Below are 16,114 nucleotides of genomic sequence, written 5' to 3'. Positions count from 1 at the left end.
GGAGACCCGTAAATTATTTAATAAAACAAGTGATATTTTTTTAATTAATTATTTATAATCTATCGACTTCATTTGCTAAACATTAATGAAATACACTAGTTAACATAATAATAACAGACAAACCAAATAAAAACACCATATCAATCATTATTTTATCAGTAAAAAATACATAAATTTAAAAACATTAACATTCCACCAAGTGCTTAACTTTGATGGTGTTTGAAAGGATACAGTGAATTCTTATTTCCATCTGTTCAATATTGCCTTGGTCTTGTAAGGGCTAAAAACAAGTAAATAAATTTTATGTATTTATTTATTATTTATCTATTATACATTTTATTTATTTTAATTATTTTTCTTTTTTTGGAAAATTTTCAAAAGAATTTTGAATATCATAACTGGTGTTAGAATAACCCTACTCAACTGAGCAGTAACAATTCATTTTCAAGTTTGAATAAGTGTGGAGCACTACAATATTTAAATTTTTTTTTAATGTTTAAGAGTATGATCAATGAAAGAATTATTTTTGGAACCTCTAATTTATGGCTTGTTATACCAGGAAGTAACGGAGGTTATCACTTGATTATCCAGCAGCTTGAAAAGCTAGCCAAAGAATTCAGGAAAAGTATGGATAAAAATGTTAAAAGAAGTATAAAGGAAATCATTACGGAGTTCACTGCTGCTGTCAAAGATTTACGGAGACTGGTTTGTACTTCAGCTGGAGCTATTAGGAAGAACCAAATGGTGGAGGCGACCACCCAGACATCGGTGGTTACGGGGTGCCCGATACTAGATGGATTGGACAATGGTGTCAGAGTGGAGGATATGGCTGACTTTATTAAAAGGAGTTGGCGCAGGAAGGCCTACCATAACACGTACACAAAAGTGCTGGATAGGAGTGACCCCCAAAGAACGTAGTAGCAGATATGGACATCAAAGAAATTACTGAGGGCAGACTGATGGACAGCTGGTGATGAGGCATCCTCGGGCTGCGTGGGTGATGAACACCCCGAGATTAGTAGCAGGAAATGTATTATCGGCAGCCATGGAGGCGAAGAGTTGGGAGCGGATTCCGATTAGGAATGTTTTTCACATGGTCTTTGTTGATTCCAGTAGTGAAAACGATCTCGCCCAGGTGCTGGTTGACGCGTTTCAGAAAGTTAGTATGAACAATGGTGGGAACCTTGATGATGTTCAAGCTGATATCTGTGTAGGGTAGACTCCAGTATACGTAAGAAAAATACTAGAGTGTGAAGGCAAAAGGGCGGGACGTAATTATTGTCACCGTCCTGAGTGGCAGAACTCCCACTATCTGGCAGGGCGACCTACTGGTGGATCAATCGCATAGGACAGATACTTATTCTAAAGTCTAATAGGTTATATGCGGACTTACTTAAAACCGTCAGATCGGATGTTGGCGTCACAGGCACTACAGAGATATTATCCATATGTAAATCTGCACAACGTTTGGAGATTAAAGAGTTAAGGAACAGGTTAAAAACGCTGAGACGTTTAAGCAGGCAGTGACGACTGCTATCAAGGATGGCAGTCTCTGGTCCTTGACTGTACAGTCAAGGACACGAACTGTTGCACTTCGTATACACGAGGGCGATAGTTCACTATCCCTCAGGGAAAGTAAAGGGACTTGGGGAGTTGGCCGGGCCTGAGCTACCTGATGTTTTACGGATTATGATGTGACCCGATTATGGAGAGACGAAGATTGCAATCTGCAAACTGTCAGCCTCCTTAGCTGCGCACATAGTACAGAAGAGTCGCGTAAGGATCAGCATGGTGTCATGCAGACCAGACTATTGGTCTTGTTAGAGATGGCCTGCGGCGGACTCCCTAGGTAACCCACTAGGTTGGTCTAGTGTTGAACGTGTCTTCCCAAATCAGCTGATTTAGAAGTCGAGAGTTCCAGCGTTCAAGTCCAAAATTAAAGTCAGTTATTTTAACACAGATTTGATTGTGGATACCAGCGTCCTTTGGTGGTTGGGTTTCAATTAACCACACATCTCAGGAATGGTCGAACTGAGACTGTACAAAACTACAAGACTATACTTCATTTACACTCATACATATTCTCATTCATCCTCTGAAGTATTATCTGAAAAGTAATTACCAAAGACTAAACTGGAAAAAGAAAAGGACTCCCCAAGAGACGTATTAGAAATGGGCGACCTCCCGTCTATTGGTGGTCGTCGGAGATTGCCGACAAGAGACGTGTGTGTCTAGTGGCCAGAAGGAAAATGACTACGTTTCCCTGTCCTGAGGGATATATGTATGGCCCAATATAAGAAGGCCAAGAAGGACCTTGGATGATGCATTCGATAGACGAAATGGAAAACATGGAATGATCTAATTGCGGAGGTAAAGGCAGGCCCTTGGGGCAGGCCATACACTATATTGGTGAAAAGGAGATGAGACCTGGGGTCCCTGCCATGCAGGACGCCCAAGAAGTACAAGGCATAATCAATGGCCTTTTTCCATGCGGACAAGAGGTAATGACTGACGACGGGGATGATGGAGAGATTCCATCCCCTTTTACACAAGAGAAGTTATTGGATGCAATGTTACGCATGCCCCCGAGGAAGGCGCCGGGCCCTGACTGGTTGCCGAATTTGGTGATATGGGTGGCGGTCCAGGCCGCTCCGGATGTATTTCTTGAGGTATATAATGCTTGCCTTGCTGAGAGGGTATTCCCCCGCAGGTGGAGATGCTAGTGTCTAGTGTTAGTCCTCAAACCGGGGAGGGACCCGACGTTACCCTACTCGTACTGGCCGCTGGTCATGGTAGACGCCTTAGCGAAAGAATATCCAAGGTGGTGGAGATGGTGAGTGGACTCTCTGCCAGCCGATACGGCTTCTGGAAGGGGAGGTCTGCCATTGATGCGGTGGGTGCTGTTTTCCAGGTTGCAGAGAGAGCTTCGAGGAGGAGCTGAAGGGCAATGTGCGTGCTCGTCACCCTTGACTTGAGAAATGCATTCAACTACATTTCTCACGTTGCAATAATGGGTTCGCTAGGGGAGTGCAGAATTCCGCTGTGCCTCCGTCAGATGATCGTCATGATTCAGTCGGTCATATCATATATATATATATATATAAGAGCATTCATAAACGTTGAAGCAAAACAAACAATGACATAGTTATCAGTTAATTCAGTTCGTTTAGTAATATTTCAGTAGTTATTTTATTTTTTTGATTGATAGAATGTCATGTCCCAAATTAGATATATGTATCTTGTCAGCTAAATTTATTTTGTGTTCTTACAGAAATTTGGAAGGAAGATTGCACAGGAAAGGGTTGCCACACGTTATATATTGCAGACTGTGGCGGTGGCCTGAACTGCAATCACACCACGAACTAAGAGGAATTGAAACTTGTGCTTACGCATTTGCATTGAAGAGAGACGACGTTTGTGTTAACCCATATCATTATTCAAGAATAGAACCACCAGGTAATTTCTTGAATTTTGTTATAGTATTTAAAATTGCATAGAAATAAAAAGGTGTTTTACTCATAATTTTTATGCATTTAAAATTATTTTATTTATTTAGCTTTTATACAAAAATTATCTACACTTTTTGCTCTACAATTTATTTGCACAAAGGTAGGAGTTCAACATGTACATTATTTTTCTACATAGTCACCTTTCTTGTCAATGCACTTGGTCCAGCAGTCCACAAGCTTGTGTATTCCTTCCAAGAAGATGGTTTTAGGTTGGTCGTGAAGCCACTTTTGCATCCTGCATGTCTTAAGTTTTTGGAAAATTGGCAACCTTACAAAGCATCCTTGAGAGGCCAGAATAGATGAAAGTTAGAGGGAGCAGTATTTGGGCTGTAGATAGGGGGTTCCAGTACCTCAAATTTCAACTTGTTGATAGTTTGAATAGTGTGATTACCGATGTGTGAGTGGGCATTGTCATGGAACAACACTTTCTTCTTCAATAGACCTCGGCATTTGTTGCGAATTGTTGGCTTCAGCTTGTTTCCCATTATTTCACTGTAAGTCATGCTGTTGAAACCTTCCAGAAGAGGGCTTTTGCATCCCAAAATATTATTAGCATAACCTTTTCAATCGATGGTTCAGTCTTTAATTTTTTCTTTGTCAGAGAACCCAGGTGATTCCATTTCATATTCTGCCATTTTGATTTTGGCTCATAATGATGAACCCACATTTTATCACCAGTGACTATTCAGCTCAAAAATGTATCGCCTTCCTTGTTGAAGCAATAAAGTAAGCGTTGACAGATGTCAAGAGATTTGAGTTTGTGTTCAGCAGTAAGCTGTCTGGGTACGCATCGCACACAAATTTTATGGAAGCTGAGCTCGTAGTGGATGATTTGATGGGCAGAATCATGACTGATGTTCAAAAGAAGGCGTTACCTCATCAATGGTAACTCGTCTGTTTGCCAGAACCATCTCTCAAGCTTGCTGAATCTTGTCATACATGGTGGAGGTTGACGGACATCCTGTTCCCTTTTCATATGTCACACTTATTTGGCCACTTTTAAACTTATTGATCCACAAAAAAATACTTTTACATGAAAAAGCACTGTCCGCGTATTGTGATAAAAGTCTATGATGAATTTCAGCCATATTAATATTATTTACAGTCACGTAAATTTTACAGTTTATAATCTTTTAATGAAATTTTGAAAATATTATATACAATGTTAACAAGAAATGTTGAAATTTCTTTCTATGTGCCCATAAAAATATTTGAACATTTTTTCATGCTTTCCAAAGCCTTTTTAATGTAATTTCAAAAATGGAGGAAAAGCAGTTTTAGATGTATGTTTTTAACTCTTTTCCAGAGTTAATTGAGTAAAACTTTCATTTGAAAACTAACAAAAACGTCATGAAGAGAAGGGTTCAGAATTCAAGCAGACTACAATCTACTAGAAAATGTAGTCAGCCCAAAAAGTAAATTGAGAATTTTATTTTTAGGTTACAGGTTGTTGCTCGATTTTGTTATATTTAACAATACTGCTCCTTAGGGTTTATTACACCATGAACTTCATGAAATTTCATGAATTTTCTCGCCAGGAAGTTGATTAATCATATTAAAAATCATGTAATTAACCGATTATCACCTATTTTATGATTAATTTCACTGTCTCTCAGAAGATTGATAATTATCCTACAAGATATGGGACTCTGATCTGACTTTTCAGAAAAACAAAGTGTTTGTTTGTGGAAGTCTTGAGCACTCGGAACTCTTAACTTTTTTTTGTCAGATGAATTACAGCATACTTCATTGATAAATTTTATCAGAAATATTCATATAATTTTTAATGAAATTGGTAAATCACTAGCTAACCTGCAGTTATTTTTCATTATCTGATTCTTGTAACATTTGAGTTAGACAAAATTTTCCTGTTATTTATCCTTTATTAGTGCTTCAATATTTTGTTTTACTTCCTGTAGATTGTTTAAAATTTTAAATAAAATTCTCATGTACATAAATTTTGAAATGCCTGTTAAATCACTTCCTGTTAGAGATGATTTTGTGAATGATATTTTGAAGAAAAATCAAATCTTAGTGTGGCTTTCAGTTCATAAAATTGTACTTTCTGTTCTTGATCAACAGGATGGTATTGTTTTAGTATCTTTGCACATTAACAACAGACTTGTGATAAATTTTATTTTAATGATACTTTTCTGCTTTACTGTACGATAAAAAATTATGAATATAAATTCAAGCTGTTAACTATTAACACAAAAGACCATAATTTTTGATAAAATTAATAATTTAAAAGTTTAAATCTCTGGCATTAGTATAATTTACAAATTAAGCCTAAATTGTTATAAAATTTTCCATTCCTGGATGAATTTTTTGTGTCTAATGACAGTTTTCAGTTGTTTATTTAACTTTTTCAGATTTTCTAAAATGTAGTTGTTACATGAATGTTACTTTTTGTATTTTCACTAAAATTATTTCCGAAAAGTATTGTTTTTTATGCTGGGGGTTACTGCAAAAAAAGTTTGTGGCATCTCAGTCATGGTTAATATTGCTCATAAAACATGTTACATCTAGGTCAAATAGATTTTAAATGTCATTTCCATTAACTTTCTTGTGACTATTGAAGAGATTTGAAATTAAGAGATGAACAAGATATTAAAAAAAATTTCTATCAAAACCTGTGGTGAAGCCTGTAGTAAAAATTTTCTAAATCAAGTGGTCCTAACCCATTATCAAGTTGAAAACCTCTTTTCACTCTCAAGTGTGTGAAATCGATCATCATTTAGATATTTTTACCTGCCTACTTTGTTTTATAGTTTGAAGATTGATTTTACTTTTTAAAAATAGGAAGGATTATATTTTTATATCGTATAAAATAATATAAATTTTTAAGCAAATGCTGTTAAAAAATGAGGTATTTCACATAATATCTGAATCTGTGTTTTCATATTTCCTGGGAGAACTGTCTTAAGATATTGTGACATTCTAAAGCAGAACTTCTGGATGATTGTGTGCATAACAAAGCATCCAAATAAAGAATCATCCAAGGATTAGTGATCTTGTAAAAATATGATACCCACCGTTTTGAATGGGTAATGAATTGAATAACTTCTGAAAACTTTTGTCCAAATGATGTAAAATTTGACGTGAAATGATGTAGAACCTAGGATTTATTTCCCTTGATAAAACAAAAACATCATGACTTTGAGAAGGAATTTCTTGTAGCAGTTGTGTAAATAAGCTTTATTTTAATTTCCCTTTAATAATGTTGCTAGAAAGGTGAAAATCTGAATTTGTTTTTTCAGGAAAATGTATTTTTAACCTTTTCCAACAAAGTAAAATATCAGATAAATTTAGACTGTTAAATCTATTTTACAGTAAATATAAATACATAATCTGTTATTTATCTATTATGTTTCTAAATAGTATGTGTTTATTCGTAAATTCTCTTTCAATAAACTTTGTTTGTCACAGCACTTCCAGCAATACTTGTGCCCCGTCTCAGTGGGGAAGGAGCTGAACTCGGCAGCTGTGGTAGCTGCGAGTTAGTTCAACACATCGCCTCTCCTCCTACAAATACGTCAGTACCTCCTCTCGCCCTGGAGCCCCCTCGACCACCAACTGAAACTCCCCCTCCTGGGTATATGTCAGAAGATGGCGACAACATGGATCACAACGACAACCTTAGTAAGTAACCTAACCTAACCTAAATAACTTTGCCATAAAATATTATTGAATAATCAGTATTAAGCAGAGTTCTGTGGTTGAAAAAATCAATTGTTAAATCTTATTCCGTTTTTATCATTTCAAGTACACGCAAATATTAATAATAAACCTAACCAGTTTATTATGTCAAATGTACACCCTGTATACAGTAGGTATATTTTAAGATTGTGTTTTGAACTCTTAAATAATTGGTTATTTTTATAAGTATATAAAGTAATGTTTTAAAGAATGGTTTAATAGGATGGTTCATAATGGAAATATAAATAACTTTACTGAAGAATAAAGCCTCTTAAATCTTAAAAAATTAAATTTTTTAGAAAAATTTATAGGAAAATGCCCAATTTTCTGAAGAAAACAAATTTTTATATCCATTGAAAACTTTCTTTTTGTAAAGACAGTAATTGAAATATGGCACTAGACAGTTGAAATTAGAGGGTTCCAAAATTCCTTCTAACAAAGCAAACATTATATAGTCCAAGTTGGCTCAGAAATCTTTTTTATTCTACATATAATTTGAAACAAATTGCCATTTACCTTAAAACTATTAAATGAGTTTTAGTGGCAAATAAAAGTGTAGGAAGGTCCATTTTTGGGATGGAACATATTAAGTCAGTATGAATTTTTCAATGCCAACTTCTGAAAGCTAAATAATTTGTTTACAGACGACAATTTTCTTAAAAAGCTTTTTTTATGTTAGTCTAAGTAAAGTCCAAAATATTGAGAAGAAACCTGTTTTTTCAGATGTATAAAAAAAATCCTTACCTATTTAATGTATTATCATTCATGCATATTATCAAGAATATACATAAAAATTGACTAAACAAAATTTTTTTTATTAACTTTGATGCCAGAAGTGATCATATGATCATAGTTTAAATAAAAAGTAAAACGTGCCCTACAAAGTTATTAAAAATTTTACTTCCTTTAGTATTTTTCACTTTAAATTTTTGTAAAACAACTTATGAGCAATCATGAAAAAATTAAACAGGGGAATTTTATTTGAAAATTTAAAAAAATGCTTATATCAGTGTTACTGAAAATTCTATATGCTTTGTTTTTGTAATTTTAAATACGCATATATTTTAATTTTGGGGTAGTATTAGAGTGAAAGGGGTTTTCAGATTTTCTGACACCATTGCATATTTTGTTTGTTCATGAAAGGCTGTTCCTAGAAATCCAATCTTGATCTTCCTACTTTTCAAAAATCGCCATCAGCTCTGTTTGGCCTGAACCCTAAATCCTATACTCATCCTCCTTGGTTTTGAGTATTTCTGTCACCATCCTCACTACTGTGGACCATTCATGCTGTCTCCGCAACATGAACTCCATAATGTTTACAGGGGTCAGCCCTTCAAAAGTGGCTTCTCTCCTTGCTCCATCCCACCTAGGACAATCAAACACAGTGTACTCTGGGTATCTTCAGAGTCCCAATATATACATTTCGGTAACTCTCTTCTGTGAAATCAATGTAGGAACTGGCAAATTCACTATGGCCCGAAAAGAACTGGGCAAGGTAGTAATCCACCTCTCGATGATTCCTCTGAACCCATGGCTGCACATCTGGAATCAATTTCCTTGTCCAAGGAAATAAATGTGGGGAGCTCCTTCCCACTCCATTTGCCATTCATCCATAGCAAGAATAAAAGCTTCTTTTTTCGGCATACCCTCATAGGATTTTTTAACGTGGGCCACTTTCATTTATTGGCATGAAGCCGGCAATAACTTCAATTGCCCTGGCCGATACAGTGTGGTATGCCGATACTACAGGCGCTGCATATAATGACACTGACAGTACCGCTAAAAAAGTAAGCAGCCTAACCTTTGGTCAGGGACAGCATCTATTTCTCATGAGCTTATACAAGTTGTTCATGATCCCTTCAGCCCTTTTGGTAATCTCATTTAGATGGGGATTAAAAACCCATTCTTCTCAAGCCACACACCGAGGTACTTTATTCATCCCAACGTGGCTACTCTAACTCCAACCACCTGTATTACAATATTCTGAAGCTGCCTCCTACCCACCATTACTGAACAGGCTGATTTGTGGGTTAGCAAGTTATCGGGAATTGTGGTAGTGTTTTACTGGTTATCTTTAAAGTTATGCTTTAATGCTTAAGCATAAGTTTATGCTTTAAAGTTATTTAATTACTGCAGTAATTGGTTGCTAACTGCGTGATTTATGATTAGAAAGCAACAGTACAGAGTTACATAAAACTGCCAGCACATGATCATTTGCAATTTGCACTTTAAAAAATTTCATTACAGTACAAAGTAGATAAAATAAATAATGTTTTTAAATGGAGTACATTTATCTGAACTATAATCATAAATGAAAGAATTGCATAAATAAAAATATTAATATAATAAGCAAGTGTATTTATAAGGTTGTTAGGTTCATTTATTTTCAAGTGACATTTTCCATTTACATTATGTAAAAAAATGTTGTACATTATTTTTATTTTATGAACATACATTATATCTATAATGTACATTGGTATGTTTGTTACAGGCATGTCGCCGAGCCCAGCTATAGATACACAACCTGTTATGTATTGTGAACCTGTCTTTTGGTGCTCTATTAGTTATTATGAGCTGAATACAAGAGTTGGTGAAACCTTTCATGCCTCACAACCTTCCATATCAGTTGATGGATTTACAGGTGACATGTTATTTTCTGTTTTTGTTTAAACTGTAGATTGTTAAATTTTTATTTTCTTTTGAATTGGGTCTTGTATTTTAGATATTAATCTTACATATTTGTTCTAGAAATTGTTCTGTAATGTAGTGTTACTTATCGATAATAGAAGACAAAAATATTTACAGTAGAACCTTTTGTGGTGATGTAAATTTCTACTATAATTAAAAATATCTTTAAATTCTCAGAAAAAATTGTCTAACAGAGGGAACTCTGTTTCCTCTGTTTATGTTTATTACATAAGAGTGTAGTATAACTGTATGAATAATGAGGCTTTAATTCATTTTTCCTGCCTGAACTACCCTCAGAGTTTACCTTTAGATTATTGGTATTATTATTCATTAACCAAAAACTGCCAAAAGTATTTAGCTAATTGATCTCCAAGCATAATGCAACTTTGGTAATTTGCAGAAACCAGTTTCTTTAACCTGGTGTAAACCATTGCTATTTCATCCTTGCTTCATATCCTTTGTTTTCAAGATATTACTCGCATATTCTCTCACCCTATCTGTTCAGACCTCTTTTTAACTTTGTAAATCCCTTTGTGAGTTGTCTGAAGATAATGTTTTTACTTCAGAAAAATCATAATGGTATTATTACTACCATTTTTGTTTTAATTATTAATAAGGAACACCTGCTACCTAGTTAACAGTTTCTCTTCCATAATAATCTGTATAAAATTAAACTGATACCATTTACAATAAACAATATGAAAAAAGGATTCAGTGGTGCCAGTGATGAGCCAAACTCGGCAAAAATCAAAGTCGTTGTGGTAGGGGTGGCATGGGAAAATAAAGTCTTGCTTTCCTAAGCAGCTGTAAACTGTCTTGCCGTATTTGGTGTTATTCTAATTTTCTTCAACATACACCTGTAACAGTTTCTGTTATTACAATGCTTGTTTTGACATTTAGCCTATCTTGGACAAAAAAATTGCTTGGTAAGAAATTTTACAATAAATTGATTTATTATATTTGTTATAACTGTAGACATGCTAGACATATTTAGATGAGGAAGATGAGATGGATGATATGATTGTAAAAAAGGTGAGTCCTTGCCAGGAATTGAAACCTGAGACCAGCTATTCTGGAAGCCAGCTTACTAAACATAAATCTTCTGGCTATTTTTAAGTCAGCCGGAATAATAAAAAAATGTTCAAAAACTAAAGTTTTAGAACTGTACTTCTCAAGTAGTTTTATGATATAATTTAACTAAGGTTTTAGGTTTATATTCTTAAATGCAAGTTTAAATTTAAAATTTTCTTTTAACTGTTTTTACTTGTTGCCTACCTACATAGTTGATGAGAATTGAAATACCTCTGATCACATGGCAATTTATAACACCAGGAACGTATTCATCCTGTCTGCACACATGCAGTCATAGAAAAAATATACATGAACAAAGTAAAAATTTACATTCACAACTTTATTTTATTTCAGATCCAAGCAACTCAGAACGATTCTGCTTAGGCCTGCTCTCAAATGTTAATAGAAATACAGTAGTTGAACAGATAAGACGCCATATCGGGAAAGGTGTAAGGCTTTATTATATTGGAGGAGAAGTGTTTGCAGAATGCCTCAGTGATTCATCCATATTTGTTCAGTCACCTAATTGTAATCAGCGGTACGGTTGGCACCCAGCTACAGTTTGCAAAATACCTCCAGGTAAACTTTTTGTATTTTTTTGGTCTTTCTGTTTAATTTTCATGTAATATGATCATATTGTTTTAATCTTTGTTAAACTAGAGTAAGCTTAATTTGAATACTACTTTTCATATTTTCTACCACAGCTCCTGGTTTTTTTTTTAATATATACATATTTAACTTTATAATTCATTCTTTTTGGGGCATTAAAGTAGAACTATTGTGCTATTATCTGCTCATGTAAACCCATATTCATTTTCTGTTTCAAGAATTACTAGGCAAGATTATATATTCATGATTTTTATAGGTAACAAAAATTATATGTTGCATCCTCAGTAATGACAACAGTATGATGTCATAGTTGCAATGAGTCAGTGAAATGCAGGAAAGAGACTGTTCAGAACTTATGACATGTTTCTGTTGCTGAAGGATGTCATCAGTGGAATGCCATATAATACTGTGATGCATGTTGTCAGTTATCTAACGTAATTGTGTATGTGCCACACTTTCTCTCGATAAATTATGTTGCTATGATGAATAACAGTAAGATACTGATTTTTATTTTTTTTTATTCTTTAAAATTCTTTTTTTGTCATTATATCTTACTGAGAAGACAAAAATAAAAATTTCCTTCTATTAAAAATAAATTTGAATGGCCATTTTTTTAATCAAATCATACTATTATTTTCTTTTAACAATTGTTAGTACAGTGTAATCTTTGAATTAAAATGAATTGTTTTTTGTTAATTGTAAATATAGTTTCTTGTAAAAATATAACTCATGTACTTGATTGAAATAAATTGAAAGTCAGTAATAAAATCTTAATAAATGTCTCTTAAGAAATATTCTATAAAAATTTTAACAGCTTACTAATTTTATTTCTCCACAAAATTTCAAAAATTGGTTGTTGACAATTTTTTTTTTAAATTAACAAATTCATTTGAATCTTGATAATTACCTTTTTTTAATCATGATATTTAATGATTTTGATAATTTACTTTATAGAATGTTTCTGGTATTAGGTGTGAATTAGATCAACCACCATGCTTGTAACTTCTATTTTGCAATTTAAATCATTTTCCATTTTACATCAAAAGCAATTGAATTTGTCGTTGGTTGCAACTGTAATCTTGTGATTGATCATGTGTTTTAATATCATATCTATCTTGATTTCATATCATATGATCATTGTTACAGGTTGTAACTTGAAAATATTCAACAACCAGGAATTTGCTGCACTTTTGTCACAATCTGTATCACAAGGATTTGAAGCAGTATATCAGTTGACTCGTATGTGCACTATTCGAATGTCATTTGTAAAAGGTTGGGGTGCTGAATACAGGTAAGGTTACATTTCTGCTGGTTATAATCATTTTACCGCCTGTTCTGTTTCCACTTAAGTGTTTCTTTGCCTTGCATTGTACTTTTCTCACCAGTTACTATAAATTGTTTTATTTATTATTTTTTATGCTTCATTATTGTTTATTATTATTATTGACTGCAAACCATCTTTCATGAATATGATAGAAATGTTCTCTTATGCATTAGGTAACATATAGAAGACATATAGTCTGTTGCATACACTTGACATGTAGAAGCAGCTGTTGAAATTTGTTGATGGCCAGCCAAGTTTTACAGTCTTAAGACTTCGCAATTCTAAATATGATAACTTTCAAATTATATGCCTACTGTTAAGGATACTTAATGTTATCTTTGGAAGTAACTAAGATCAGGTAGTTTATGACAGTTACAGTTTAAGCACTTAAAATACAGTATTCCCTTGTTATACCTGAGGGGGGATAGCAAATGCTGAAACTGTGAATATGGAAATCTTACCTTTATGGAAAAAATGGGTTACCTTCTTAAAATCATAAACAACTGGATTTTTATATAAAGAAAAAAAGCTGTAATATGTGATGTGCTTACTAGAAATACATACAGATTAAATAAATATTTAACCTTTAGTAATTTTTCCAACCAACTTTACTGTGAAACATTGAAATTATGTTCAATAACACTTACCTTAACAAGATTTTATTTTAAAACAAAAAAAAAAATTAAATAAGTAAAAAATTGAAATGTCACATTTTTTGCTAAAAGCATTTATTTATTAATTTTTTTCAACTTCTTTAAACTCTTCATAGCACAACCTTTCTGAAGAATTAGCTTTAAACTTGTAATTTAATAAAAGCTACTGTAAAAGTATATGCACGTAGAAGACAACAGTCACAAAAATTATTATTTGGAAGTTAGATGTAAATATGCTTTTTCTAGTTTTTGGTTATTTATAATTGATTTTAGATGAATAAAAACAAAACCAACCCAATAGAAATTGTTGAAGCTGATCATACAACCTTAGAAATGATTACGATTTAATAAGTGAATTGTCCAAAGTATAAAAAATTTAGTGTATAACTTCAGTATTGAATCTTTAAAAAAAATTGCTGTTAGCATTGATGTCATTTTTGCTGTTGTTAGCTTTGTTTTGTTTTTACTTTAAAGTAAATGTGTATTTAAATATAAAACTTGTCTGTTAGAATTGCAAAAATAATGATGAGGAAGCTTGCAAGACTTTGAAAAACTTCTGTAACTGCTTTTCTAATAAGTAGAATATTTTAAGATTCAAGCTTTAGGAGCAACAACCCCTTTTAGCATAATTTAACAGGGAATTTTTTTCTTCATTACTGATAATAGTAGTCTTGTTGCTGTTAGTATTGGTTAATAGTAGTGCAGTAGTCTGTCCCAGGTTGCAATATTTAATACATTAGTTAAAATATATTATTTGTTAAATAAATTCACAGTGAATTTTCTCAGTGAAGACTATTCTAAAAAAGACCATCACACAATGTATAAAACATGACATATTTTGACATGTCAAAGCAAGGAATGTCAGAATTTTAGTTAAATAGGAAATCTATATAATTTAAAATGTGAAAAATTTAATGTTAAGCATAATAAATGAATTAAGATGGAAAATAAAAAAGTATTTTTTATAGAGATTACAGGGTAATTACCACAAAATCAGATAAAGGATATCAAGAAGAAGAGATTATAAATAAGAAAACAGGTCAACAGGCATACTATTACAAGAACCAGTGAGAGAAAATTAATTTATTCAGAATAAATGAAAAACCTGATCCATTGTGGTAGATTATAGCAAAACTCTTTAGCAGAATATAAAAAGATCATCTTATATGAAACTATAGATGAATGTGTAAAGTGTGTAAAAGGTCAGCATCTAATTATAATTTCATCAAAATCTTAAAGTAACATGGTTCTGTAATTTCCTTAAAAGAAAAGAGAAGAAGAAGAAGTAATAAAAAAGCATGGGTGAAGTAAAAAAAGAGAAATTAGAATTTTATACAATTCTGAACCAGTAAAACATGTCAATCAAAATTGTTTTTTAATGATTTTTAGATATTGTTTTGAAACAAGACATTAAATAAAAGAAAATTAAAAGAGATGTATGTAAACTTAAGTCTAAACCAGACTATGAGAACAGATCAAAAGTCCTAGAAAAGCAGATTCTGTACACAATAAAATAATTATTTTAGAATTAGATACTGTGAGCAGGGTAAAACTGTATGTAGAAAGGTAATATGATATTTAACAGAAATTATAAATATATTAGATTTGACTGACTACATAGAAATTTTGAGAATGTATAAACTTCAAAGAAATAAAATAAAAGGAATTGCCAGTCGGCAAAAGAAGATATATTAAACACTTAAAAAGAAAGAAATATTAATATAAGAGGCACAAACTGATGAATGCTGCTGCTGCTGCTGCTTAGCAGAAAAGAGCTGAGCGAAGAAAGAGCTGACGGGTGACAGAAATGCACAAAGGGGCAAATTAATAGGCGATGGGCTAAAGAAAAAAAAATTAATTAGCAGTAATTTTAGGTGAGACTTAACTATGAGATCAATTTTGATAGAATTTTAAAAAAATCAATAGTAATAAGGTAGTAGGGTTAGATGTACTGTACTTAATTACTTAGGTGTTTACTGAAGGGAAGACTGAAAATGCATATGAATTGGGTACTTACTTTTGCGTTTACAAGACCTTCAGGTTTAAAATAAAGTTATGCCGATTATTTTACTATTGAAAGTTGGAACAGTTAATACATACAATAACTTCTGAGTTATTGTTTCAATTCTCATCCTGCCAAAATATTGGATAATTTACATAGTATCAAGTGGAAAGAGTACCAGATTAAGATCAGTTTGCTTTCAAAGCATGAGAACAAGGAAGGCTGTTTTAATGCTTAGATAATGTTAAAAGACATTAAAAGGTTTTCTATGTAACATTTGTAGATAATTAATTGAATGTGATGGCAAAATGTAATTATTCTCTTAATACTATAGTAGGAAATATTCTATCTAAATTCTAATTTAGGTTGAGAGACGACTGTCATCTTCAGCTTTGTATGCCAATAATATAGCTTTGGGTACATGATAAAATAGCCATATACTGTGTAATTTGTTAGTATAAGGGAAACAAAATAAAATTACCCCTAATTTTTAGGAGTAAAAATGACATGAAAACATTTGCATCACTTTTGGCTCGAATAATGATGAACTTCAGCAGTA

The 16,114-nt window shown here is 32.7% G+C and overlaps 1 protein-coding gene across 1 annotated transcript in view; it reads left to right on the top strand.

The window, feature by feature from the left end:
* Positions 1 to 16,114, top strand: part of Smox (Smad on X protein) — a 42,385-nt gene that overhangs the window by 12,830 nt on the left and 13,441 nt on the right. The window contains exons 2-6 of the mRNA XM_075363310.1: positions 3,272 to 3,456; positions 6,939 to 7,151; positions 9,700 to 9,849; positions 11,322 to 11,546; positions 12,723 to 12,867. Coding sequence (XP_075219425.1) covers positions 3,272 to 3,456; positions 6,939 to 7,151; positions 9,700 to 9,849; positions 11,322 to 11,546; positions 12,723 to 12,867 — 918 coding nt within the window. The remainder of the gene's footprint in view (positions 1 to 3,271; positions 3,457 to 6,938; positions 7,152 to 9,699; positions 9,850 to 11,321; positions 11,547 to 12,722; positions 12,868 to 16,114) is intronic.

The sequence above is a fragment of the Lycorma delicatula genome, chromosome 4 (assembly GCF_047948215.1).
Source record: "Lycorma delicatula isolate Av1 chromosome 4, ASM4794821v1, whole genome shotgun sequence".
Taxonomy (NCBI): domain Eukaryota; kingdom Metazoa; phylum Arthropoda; class Insecta; order Hemiptera; family Fulgoridae; genus Lycorma; species Lycorma delicatula.
This window is presented reverse-complemented; position numbering and strand designations above follow the sequence as displayed.